The sequence below is a fragment of the Pipistrellus hanaki genome (genome assembly GCF_964339955.1).
Source record: "Pipistrellus hanaki genome assembly, chromosome: 2".
Classification (NCBI taxonomy): domain Eukaryota; kingdom Metazoa; phylum Chordata; class Mammalia; order Chiroptera; family Vespertilionidae; genus Pipistrellus; species Pipistrellus hanaki.
The window spans coordinates 48,128,126-48,140,635 of record NC_140504.1 but is presented as its reverse complement, the minus strand read 5'-3'; the positions used below and the strand labels follow the sequence as shown (position 1 = coordinate 48,140,635).

Genomic DNA, 12,510 nt, shown 5'->3' with positions numbered 1-12,510 from the left:
TAGCATTACAATATTATGATTTAAACTCAGCCTACTTTTCTTTCAGATCGAAATGGGTTAGAATTTCATTGGTATGTTTGTCTTAACAATTTTCACAAAAGTAGGCCAAAGCGTGGAAAATTTGAACTTTGTATTTATTTACTTTTTAGGGAAAACGTTAAACCGTTAGGACAAACAACTTTTACAATATTGCAGTATGGATTACTTTTTAAAATAATGTGTGGATGACTAACGAAGTGTATTTTCCCTCAGATTAATGTCCTTCAATCAAAAAGGAGATCAGAAATCCTAAAATCAGTAAGATATTTATTGAAATGATGTTTTAAATATTTTAGTATGAAATTACCTGTGTGTGTGTGTGCGCGCGCGTGCGTGCGCACTTACATATTTATTCCAGGTTCATAATTAATCTGTTTATCTTTTTGTATTAATTATATGTCATCTACTTTTTTGTTTCTGTCATCTTATAGTTATTTGTGTGTGTCTTATCACTTAATACATTAATCTCCTTAAATCAGACATTTAAATATTTAAGATTCAGGGCATACATAAATAGCATTTAGAGAATTTTTTCCTTAGTGTTGCTGATAATGTAAAAGCCTTTGATTTGTTCTTTGATGTGCAGAGAGAAAACAAATGGGATGAAAATTAAGAACCACTTTTTTCCCCTTAGCTTCTGCAACCCATGTTGACTTATTTTTTGTTCTAAAGTTAATAAGTAAATGGGCAGGGGATGGTAGTGGTGTGGCATTACACTTTTATATTTTGAAAAACTTAGAAATAATTTTTCCTGTCTGATTTTGTTCACTGACACTATTTTTTTTTTTCCTCTAAAAGGGTATACTTAAATTGCTTTTGATTCTTATCCCTAGGTAGCTTTTTTCTAAAATTTGTGTGTGTGTATGTATTTGTGTGTGTGTGTATGTACACACACACACGTGTATGTGTGTATACACACATGCACACACACATATACATACACACATATGTATGTATATGTATGTATATATTTGTTACTTTTTAATCTGATAATTACATTTTACTTCTGGTTTACATTTTCCTCCTCCTGATTGAGAGTAATGTATGTTAGTTATAGGAAATTCGAAAATAAAATGCATGAAGAAATAAATAAAAATACTTATAAATCTTACCACCAAGGGAGAATCACTGTTAATATCTTGATGGTGTGGGTGTTTCAGGGGGCAATGGGGTGTTAAGGACATATATGTAATACCTTAATCAATAAAGGAAAAAGTAAAAGTAAGTCATAAGGAAGAGAGAAAAAAATCTTGGTTTATATCTTTGTCTTTTTTTTTTCTTTTTCTGAGTGTGTGTGTGTGTATGTATATATGTGTGTGTGTATAAATATATATATATATATATATATATATATATATATATATATATATGAACATTCCTATATACTTGTAAAATTGCATTTAATTTTTAAAAGAAAATAGGAATAATTTCTATATATTGTTTCATAACTTTCTTTTTTCACTGATACGCCCCAAAATCATCAGATGCCATTAAATATTTTTTATGTAATGTTGACTTTTGTTGCCAGGCACAGCTCCATCATGCCAATTTACGAGGGGTGGGCAAACTTATTTTTGAAGGGCTAGGTAGTAAATATGTTAGGTTTTGTGAGCGATATGTTCTGTGTCACATCTACTCAAGCTGTGCTGCTGTTATCAGAAAGCAGCCATAGACAATATATAAATGAATGACATGGCTATATTCTAATAAAACTTTATGGACTTGGAAATTTTAATTTCATATAATTTTCATGCATCATGAATTTGATGTCTTTTCACATTCTTTCAGCCATTTCAAAATGTAAAACTATTGTTAGCTCATAAGCCATCAAAATACAGTTGGTAGATATAGTTTGCTAATCATAGGTTGCTGACCATGAATATGGCATAGCTCATTAATAGATTTTTAAGTAATTTTCATGTTTTTGACATTAAAGTATAACATTATAATGATTGTTCTAATGAATAATATGATTATTTCCTTAGTGTGAATAAAGACAAGAGATTACTTAGTCAAAGATTATAAACACTTACTAGGATTAAGAAAAATACTGTCAGATTTCAAGGATTGCACATTTCCACTAGTAGTTTGTGCAAGTGAACATTTTCCCACCTCTTATCAATGCTGGGTATTAGTTATAATTGGGTAGATAATGTCATGTGATTGTTCAAGTTTACTTTTATTTAATTCAAATGCATTTGAACAGTTTTTCCGTATATTTTTGTCCACTTGTGTTCCTTATGTATGTCCTTTGTCTATTTTTCTGTTGGCATGTTCATTTTTTTCATACTGATGTGTAACCTCTCTTTCGTATTAAGACTATTAACCCTTTGTCATGTGTTGTTTTCTTAGTTTATCATTTATTTTTTAATATGCATATGTGTTTTGATATGCTGACATATTTTACATTTTTATATAGTTGTAGTTATTAATATACCCCCTATTAAAATATATTTCAGTGTTTTTTATAATATTCACAAAGTTCAATCATTATCTATTTTCAGAATAATCTTTTAGTAAGCTTTGTCTTTGGGTATTATTTAATTATTTTTTTCTCTTTTGAAGAATTTCTTTTGAAGAATTCTTAAGTACTATGAACCTTATGATCTATTTTAGATATCAGAGAATTAAACATGGGTCATCTTGCTAAAAATAATGTGGTTGTTAGAGGATTCTTTTAATATTTATTATTTATTGAATTGTTTATTTTCTTTTCATGTGCCAACTTATCTAATAAAAGTAAAGGTGATTTTTCTCTCATGTATAGGTAAAATATAGGAAATTTGGAAAAAGAATCTCAATCCATTAATGACATTTTAGATTTTTGGAATGAGTAGAAAGAAACCTCTATAACAAAGTGTTGATTCATTTTATTTTGGTATCTTAAATAAATATGAGCATTTCCCTACTTTGGGTTGTGCTTGGTAATCTAGTAGGCTGTTAAGTGTTTGTGATGGTTTTGTTTTATTTTGAGTACTTCATATTTCTCCTTTTAATCTTTTAATGTCTTATTTGCAATTTAAGTTTTTGCCAGTAAATTTGGTTGAAAGTCTCATAGATATTTCATAGTGGAATATAGTGGAACTATTGAAAACTTAATTCTTTGAACTATTACTATGAAAATTTTGATCATCAGGATATAGTCCAAACAACTAAAATTTGGTGCATTGTTAAAATTTTAAATGATTTAGATATTTCTTTTAAATAAAAATTGTCACATTTGTATTTCTAAAACACTCTTTTTTTATGCATATTTCTTTTTAAAAATATGTTTTTATTTATTTTAAAAAGAGAGGAAGAGAGAGGGACAGAGAATTAGAAACATCGATGAGAGAGACACATGGATCAGGTGCCTCTTGCACACTCCCAACTGGGGATTGAGTCTGCAACCCAGGCATGTGTCTTCAACAGGAATTGAACCAGGGACCTCTTGGCTCATGGGTGAACACTCAACTACTGAACCATATCAGCCAGGCTCTAAAATACTATTTTAAGAAAAGTGATCCAGTTTAATTTTAAGTAGGTTTGATATTTTAGTCTCTTGTGGAATAATTTCAAACATTAGGTAGGATAAGGACTAATAAGAATTTTGAAATTTTTTTTTAAGAATTGATATTTAAATGCTAATCTTTTTTTCTTCTGTTAGATGTTATCCTTTATGTATGCCCACTTGGCCTTCTTTCATCAAGGATATGATCTATTTAGTGAACTTGGGCCCTACATGAAGGACCTCGGTGCTCAGGTATAGCTCTTGATTCTTTGTTATATACTGATATATACGTTTTTAAAAATTGAGATATAGTTGACATATAACATTATATTACTGTAAGGTATACAATAAAATTATTTTACACGCATGGAGACACACACACACACACACACACACACACACACACGAAAGATCATCGTAAGTCTAATTAGTATCCATCACCTCCTATAATTTTAAGTCTGTTCCTCTTGATCTATTCTCATATCAACATTCAAATATATAATACAGAATTATCTAATAGAAAGATGCAAATTGACTGTACCTTTAAGACACCCACCAGCCAATCAAGAGTGAGTATGCAAATTAACCCAACAAAGATAATGGTTAATTTGCATACACAGGTGCCTAGTGGCCAGGGGCTGGGCAGCATGGGAAGACGGAAAGGCGGTAAGAATGACCAATTTTTAAGAGATTGCTAGGTAAAGGGAGTTCCATGAAAACAAAATGAAAGGAGATGGGAAACTGGGAGAATGTGGTAGTATAGGCTAAGGAAAGAGTGTCTCAAAAACGGAGGGCGTGGTTACAGTACAAATATTGGAGAGATGGTCAAGTAAACCTAGGTCTGAGAAATACCTATTGGGTTTAGCAACAGAAGGTTACTTATCTCTGTGAGAGTTGAGAGTCCTCACAGCAGGAATTCTAAATTCTTAATTTATATTTAGAAAGCTAAATTACAGTGAATAGATGAAAATGAAATGGGCAAGTAGAGAAGAGGGGAGAGTATTCAAGAAGTTGTGCTGTGAAGGAAAGAGAGAGAAGGTGGTAGCTAGAGAGGAAGGTTTTATTTAAGGTAGTGTGATTTGCAGATGTGAGGGCCATCTGGCTGCAACATCTGTCAACCCATTGATTGCCAGGATTGATTTGGCTGATCTTGCTGACTAGGCAGAGTCTTCTTCCTCCTTTACTGATCCTTGTGTGTCCCTTCTGAAGCTGGGCTCTCAGTCAAAGAGGACCACCTTCCCCACTGGAGGAGATGACCGTTTTCAGTCAGGCTTATACAAGTAGCTGTGCTCCCATGCTAGAACCTGCAAACAAGCCCTCAAGGTCCATTTATAGGAGAAAGTTGGGTAGTCAAGCTTCCAAGACTTCAGACATATCCAAATGAAGCTCTGCACATGTCAGTCTGCCTTTCTTTAAAAAAAAGAAAAAGGGTAGAATGATTCACACAAATTTAAAAGGGTAAGGGATTGGAAAAAGTTGAGTAATAGAAAGAGAAGTGATATCTGAGGTGATAGGAGTGGTGAGAATTCAGAACACAGGTAGAGGATTGGGCTATCTAGTTACAGGGGCCCGTTAAACTCATAATCTCCAATAGTACTAGAAACATGGGGTACATCCTGCTTTGCTCCAAACTCTCTGTTCCTGCTACATTCCCAGCATCTAGGAGACAAGAAGGCTAGCCTTCACATCTCCCCAGCTCATAACTCCCCTAACTCTCCTCCAAGTTGACAAATATATTTTTTTTAATACTTCTCCAACAGTTAGGAGGGGGAATTTTCCCTCTTTCTGCTGCAATAGCAGTGGGGTAGGATGCAGAAGTAGAATTTACTGCCAATCTGACAGGCACAAAAGCATCACTTCCACACAGTACTGTGTGGAAAGTACATCAAGTTTATTAGGTTGAATCTTGGAGTTTCGTGAATTGCACTTCAATCTGAATGAATGAATAACATTTATATGCCATTCAATTAAAGGCTATAAAACCATGGGATAAGAATTATTCAGTATCATTTTTCTAGTGTAGCATGTATCAGAATTACCCATTAAATCGTGTTACATAACACTAAGGTATGTATGTATTAGATCCTATAGTAGAATAGTATAGTTACCATCCAAATAAAATATTTCATAATAGTAATAGTTCAGTTTCAGTATGTTTTCTTTTGGTTCTTTATTACTATTCAGTGATATGAAGAATTTATGGCCAGAATATTCTCCTGTAAAAAACAATATCATTTGTGATACAGACTGAATAAAGGATCAAATAGTTTAATTGATTAATTTTATCTTTATTGTTGCAAGTATTACAGATGTTCTCCCTTTTCCCCCTATTCACCCCCTCCATTATGCTTCTGCCCTGCCCTGCCCTAGGCCTTCACCACACTATGATTTGTGTCCATGGGTGATGCATATAAGTTTTTTTGGTTAATCTCTTCCAGCCAACTTGAAAACAGGAAGTATCTTATCCTGGTGAACTTCTGAGAGCTGCCTTGTACTAGCTTAGTTGCTTTTTTTTTTTTTTTGCTGTTGCAGAAAAAAAAATCACCAGTGTATCTTCTTTCTATCTTTGATTGTAACTACCAGAATTGCTGAGTGGGTCAGCAGGTGATTGAAATTGGAGTCATTTTCTTTGTTCAAGGAGTGAACAAGTTATCCCGTATCCTTGACCAGGCATCCGGTCACATTTGTTTGAACCATGGTTATTCTTAGAAATATTTTCTTAGAGGAGTTATGGACCTTTTCAAGGAGGATTTGATACTAGAAAACAAAATAAAACAAAAACATTTCCAATTTAAAGTTATAGTCAAAATGCTTTCTTAAAGTTCATTTAAATTGACTTACTGGGACTATGGTTATAAAAATAAGCATACGGTTTTTTAAAGTCTATATAATTTTCTCTTTCCACCCCTTTATAGTTGGATCGAATGGCTGTGGATTCAGCAAAAGAGAAAAGAGAGATGGAGCAAAAACATTCCACCATTCAACAAAAGGTAGCTGAGGGGGAAAGTTGAAGGAGATTAATTTCCATTTTACTCAACAGTTTGATTATTGTTTTTTAGCAAGACACTGTTTTATTGGAACAAGTCATTTGAGTTGTTTTAATAATTAAATTTGCATGTGAATTCCTCTTTTTGTGAAAAGTAAAATATTTTTCAGATGTCCAGGCATTTGTTTTATTATTCTTTTACATAAAAATATTTGAAACCATGCTCTTGAACCAGTTTGCAAAAACATCAATCTGTTAGGGCCTTAACTAATTTAAAAGTGTCCTTAGTAAGAATTTAAAACACTATAGTTTCAGGTAGGCTATTACCAATCCCTGTAGAAGTGTGTGTGTGTGTGTGTGTGTGTGTGTGTGTGTGTGGTGGTGGTGGTGGTGGTGGTGGTGGTGGTGGGGTTGGGTTGGGAATGTGGGTGGGTAGGTAGGGGTGGAGTACACCTCAGCATCAATGTGGATTTGGGTATTATGGACTTCCCATCTGGCAGCACTGTAAGGCAGCACCCTCCCATCTTAATGTGATGCTGAAATTCCACTTGCATTTTTTGTTAATTTGCCTAAGCCTAGCTAAACTGATATTGGAGAAATATATTTTTAAGTGAAAATTTAAGTATGAAACCAGTTTTTATTTCTGTGTGCTAAAAGCTTTGAATATTACAAATCTGGAATTCAACCTAATGATATTTATCTTACATAGTCAGTGATATTTTTTGTGTAGTAATCTGAAAACAAAAGGAGAGAATTATAGGTTGAATATAATAATAATAATAATAATAATAATAATAATAATAATACAAGCATATGACAAGATGCCTCTGTCCTGTCAAGGCAGTTGCCCTAACTATGAAGGTGGTTTTCCCAAGGTGAGGCCTTTGGATCACATTCCTGATCTACTAACACCTGAGATTATCCCAGATGTGGGAAACTCAGCTAAATAATTTGTGGAAGTGGAGGGCTGGGTTTGTACTTTCCCCTAAAAGGAAAAAAAAGATGCCTTCTAGCATTGCTTTAAAGGAATCTGTTCCTTTGTTGTTGAGCAATCAAATCAACTTTTGTTATGGTTGACTTAGAATTTAAAATACCAGTAAACTAGATCTGACATAGAACATGTCAGTGGGGAAAAAAAAGAAAGTGAAATCAGTAATAAAAGTAAGGAAAATTTTGTTGGTGATGGGTTATTGATACTCAAAGAGAAATATTGTCTACCACCCCATCTTTAAATTAGTTACTTCTAGCTATAGTCTAGTCTAGTAAGACTAATTTCATCTTTTGTTTTTGTTAAAGGTTAAATTACTTTGGGTTGGGTAACTTTTTTAAATGACATTACCATGGAAAGATTTTTAAAAATTTGGGACCAATCATTTCTAATTAAAACAAGAGGTTATGATATTTGTAGAAACACAGCTGTTTGCTTAAAATGAACTATTTGATTAATATTATGCATCTTTTAATGTCTTTCCCTATTATGTACACAATTCAAAGTTAGTAGACTATTAAATTTAAAATTAATTTATTTGATTTTAAGTAATAGTATATTACTGTTTTCCTTTAAAGAAAGTAATGCTATTTTTGCTCATTATAAACATATATACTTACTTTTTTTCTGCCCTTAAATGCTGACACAAGGCTGCCTTACAGGTAAAATAAAAAGGGGGGGAAAGAAAAAAGATCCAGTCAACTAAAAATTAAGGGAAAGTATGACTAATGTAATTATTTTGATTTTCAAGAATTGAAGTTAATCAGTTAAAGAAATAAAGATGCTATGCATAATCAATTCATGCAAACTATTTTTCAAAATGTTACATCATTTCCATCAGGCAGCACTGTATGAGAATTCCCATTGCTCCTTGCCACCTCATTGTATTGTGAGAATTTTTTTGTGTATGTGCCTATTTTGGTGGGTAGATAGTGACATCTCATTGTCATTTTAATTTATAAGGTATGCTTTAGTCACAAATGAGCTTGAGTACCTTCCCCTATGTCTCTGGTCACTTGGATATCCTGTTTTGAAATGTCTGTTAGTCTTTTTTCCCATTTTTCCATTAGGTTGCCTAACTTGATCATAGTCTTCATATATTCTGACTATATCCTTAAAAGGATATATGTTTTTGATTTTCACAAGTTGTTTTTTTTTTTAAAGTCTTTTATGGTTGTGTGTGTGTGTGTGTGTGTGTGTGTGTGTGTGTGTGTATCTTTTCGTGTCTTGCTTAAATCCTTCCCAACCCAAGATCATGACGATATATTTCCTGTATAATCTTGTGTTTTTGTAGGTTTGCCTTTTATGTTTCGATCTTTAATCCATCTGTAATTGGGGTTTTGTGTATGGTGTGAGGTAGAGATCCAGTTTCCTTTTTTGTCTCACATTGATAGCTAATCAGTTATTAAAAAGTTTATTCTTTCCCTGCTCTTCTGTGTTTTATTCTCTGTTATATGTCACATTTCCATATACAAGAGGCTGGCTTCAGGTTCTCTTCTTCATTGTGTGTGTGTGTGTGTGTGTTTGTGCGCTAGTTGTGCCAGTATTCTGTTGTCTTAAATATTTTAGCTATATAGTACCTCTTATATCTGACAAAGTAAAGCTTCCTACTCTCTTTTCTTCAAAAATGAATTGCCTAAATTTTGCATTTCCATTTAAATTTCAGAAGTATCTTTTCATGTATCATAAAAATTGCTTTTGGGAATTTGATTGAGAGATTGCATTAGATCTGTTATCAATTTGGGGAAGAATTCATATCTTTTTTCTATAATGTCTTCTGACCCATGAGATTAAAATATTTTCTTCATTTACTTAAGTTTTCTTTAGTGTCCCTCATAAATTTTGATAATTTTCTTATACATCTTTTGTTATTTATTCCTAGATACATGTATTACAAATGTTATTGTAAATATTATCTTTATTTTTTTTTCACTGTTTACTTTTGTATATAGTAAAGTAAAATGAACTTTTCTGTATTGATTTTATAACCGGTGATCTTGTTGCATTCTTTTTAATACTAATTTGTCTCTGGATTCTTTGTGTACATCTTGGATATTCTGTGTATAAAGAAGTCATATCATCTGCAGATAATGATAGTTCATTTCTTCCTTTCTAATCTTTTGCTTTTTGTTTGTTATCTTGCTGGCTAAAACATCCATCATAATCTCAACTCAAAGTGGTAATGATGTTCCTTCTTGTCTTCTTTGCAATTTCAAAAGGGAAAGCTTCTGTTAGATTCCCTTTATTGGCCAACCTTACTCTTGCCTTCTGTTCCCTGGGCCCTACACCAAAGCTTCAAGTCCTTCGGATGAGTCCAATGCCTTTAAGGTGAAAGCTAGCTTCCTTGCTCTGCTTACCTCTTTGGCTTCCAATTTTCACTCAGTCTTTGGCCTTTGAGTATTCCTTTCTGATTTGTCCACTCATCAATATATTTACAAGCTAATATTATATATCTTATCCAACATGATTAGTTACTTTCATTATATAATAATATAATCTGTCTCGTTTTAAGTACAATAAAATATTAATTTGATATTAATAATAATGAAATTTAAGGCTTAATTTACCTCAAAAATATAATTGAAAATTAGAATACTACAAATGTACTACATTTTCAATGAAGTATTATTTGATATTTTAGATAGCATCAGGGTTATTAAAAAACTGCTGATGTTACAAATGAAACTCAATTAAAACTATTGCTGACTTAATCCTGTCTGCATAATTATATAAAGTATAGCCTCAAAGAAATTTTAAGTCAAGGAATTAAAATTTCCCTGATTTTTTCCCAAAGAAAAAATAGGAATAAATGTAATAATTCATTTATAGATTCTGTTTCATTTGATTATTTTGTATTATCATGTCTTCTTATGGGTTAATTTTAAGACATGTCAGGTGGATTTTGTTTATAATCCTGATTTTAGTTTACTTCCTTTTTCCATCTTTGAAGACGCAGATTTGGAAGCCTTAGTTGATTCTCACTCTGCCTCTCCCTCAGTGCAGAAACTCCATGTCCAGCAATCTTGGCAGGTGCTCATTCAGCTTTTGTCAAAATCTTTCTCAAGACAGAAAGTTTACTACTGCCTAATAGGATAACATTCTAATTTTGATCATTGGTCTAGAGTACTTTTGAAATTACTGAGACTGATTTTTGAAGTTTTAAATTTGGGGACAGCAGCAATCTTGGATTTTTATCAGACTACTTTGGAAGTTTATCAGGAAAAAATTTAAAGTGGGATTTATGATTTTAATATTTCATGAATCCGTGGGATGAATTTAAAGTTTGAATTGTATAAAAGTGAAGATTAGAATGACAGAAGGTTATGAATGATTCTATAGTCCTCATAAAAAAGAGAACTTGAAATGCCCACTTTAGACTGTGGCTCTCCTTCGTAAGACTAAATTTATTTTAGGACAAAATGCCTTTATCTTATTTTATTACTCCCATATAGTGAAGTTATTATTACTTCTATCAGATTAAAAAACTACAATGATAGTAATATAATTAGAAAATAGTGGTAATACCATTTAAAAGTATCTATATTCCCTTTTTAATAGTTAGCACACACATCACCTTAAAATGTTGATAAAAAGGAAAACACTTTAAATATAGCACCCTGTATAATATTTAGTTGTTTGTTTATTTTTTGGTATACATATTATTTTGTGTTTTTAGTCACAGTGTGTATAGAGTTTATATTGTTTTGTTTTCTCTTTCAGGTATATTTCATATAATCACCTATTTTTTATGTCGTCATCATCATCATAACAATTATTGCATAATAGTCCACTGAATTGAAATTCTTTATTTAATATGTTGATACATTCTTCTGTTATTGAACATTTAGGTCTCCCCCTTTCTTATGACTATTGTTGATGTAACTATCTTAATGAGAAGTTTTTCTACCATTTGAGCTGTTTTTCTAGGATATATTTGTTGTCTAGCAACTTAAGTCAAATCATATAAAATTTCTTGTGTTATTTGTCTAGGATTTCTCCAGTGATGATTCTAAGTTAGAATATAATGTAGATGCTGCAAATGGTATTGTTATGGAAGGATATCTGTTCAAACGAGCCAGCAATGCCTTCAAAACTTGGAACAGGTAATATATTTCAAATTTTTCCATATTCTCAGTCTTCTAACTTTTCCTGTGATTTGACAACTCCTTCCTTCATAATTCTCTAAATTCATAGTTCATGGTAATTTTCCTGAACCCATTTCATTGAAGATAAGATGCCCTTCTAGGAAAGGGGACCTTAAGAAGCAAGTGAAAAATGACAACACTAACTTAAAGTTTAAAGGAGGAAGCAAAGGGAGTTTTTATAGTGATTGGTCTATACTGATTAGACTATTACAATAAGGACATTTTCAATTTGAGCTACCCCTCATATTTATTAGGAAATAGATCTGATTACAAATCATGTGTTGAATGCATATAATGGGTAAATAGGTCAAGTGAACTCTTCCCCCCTTTGATTTTCTGTTCTCTATGATGTTTTGTATATTTTCACTTAGTGTTTATTTATGAATTTTAAACAAGGTGATTCTGATCTTTGCAATAATTTTAATTAATTCTGATCTTTGCAATAATTTTAATTAAGTTTTAGGAAATGGGATTATTCTTACGTGAATTGTGTATGGTAGCTGGTGCTCCTTTATTCTTTTTTTTTTTTTAAACATATTTTATTGATTTTTCACAGAGATGAAGAGAGGGGTAGAGAGTTAGAAACATTGATGAGAGAGAATCATAGATCAGCCTCCTCTCCAAGGCACATGCCCTTGCCCGGAATCGAACCCCGGACCTTTCAGTCCGCAGGCTGATGCTCTATCCACTGAGCCAAACCGGTCCGGCTGGTGCTCCTTTATTCTAAACTTGATAGCTACCAGAAACTCTGCATTTTTTTTGCTAAATTTATTTCTATAAAATATTATTTCAGTAAATTCTGTTAAGTGAATGAATGTGTAAAGTATTTTATTGTATTTTCCCATGTATTAATATAATAAAG

At 32.1% G+C, this 12,510-nt stretch overlaps 1 protein-coding gene across 1 annotated transcript in view; it reads left to right on the top strand.

Annotated features, from left to right (window-relative positions):
* ACAP2 (ArfGAP with coiled-coil, ankyrin repeat and PH domains 2) overlaps positions 1 to 12,510 on the top strand; it is a 115,090-nt gene that overhangs the window by 60,645 nt on the left and 41,935 nt on the right. Inside the window, exons 7-10 of the mRNA XM_084871608.1 lie at positions 253 to 297; positions 3,686 to 3,781; positions 6,445 to 6,519; positions 11,494 to 11,606. Of these exons, the coding sequence (XP_084727734.1) occupies positions 253 to 297; positions 3,686 to 3,781; positions 6,445 to 6,519; positions 11,494 to 11,606 (329 nt within the window). The remainder of the gene's footprint in view (positions 1 to 252; positions 298 to 3,685; positions 3,782 to 6,444; positions 6,520 to 11,493; positions 11,607 to 12,510) is intronic.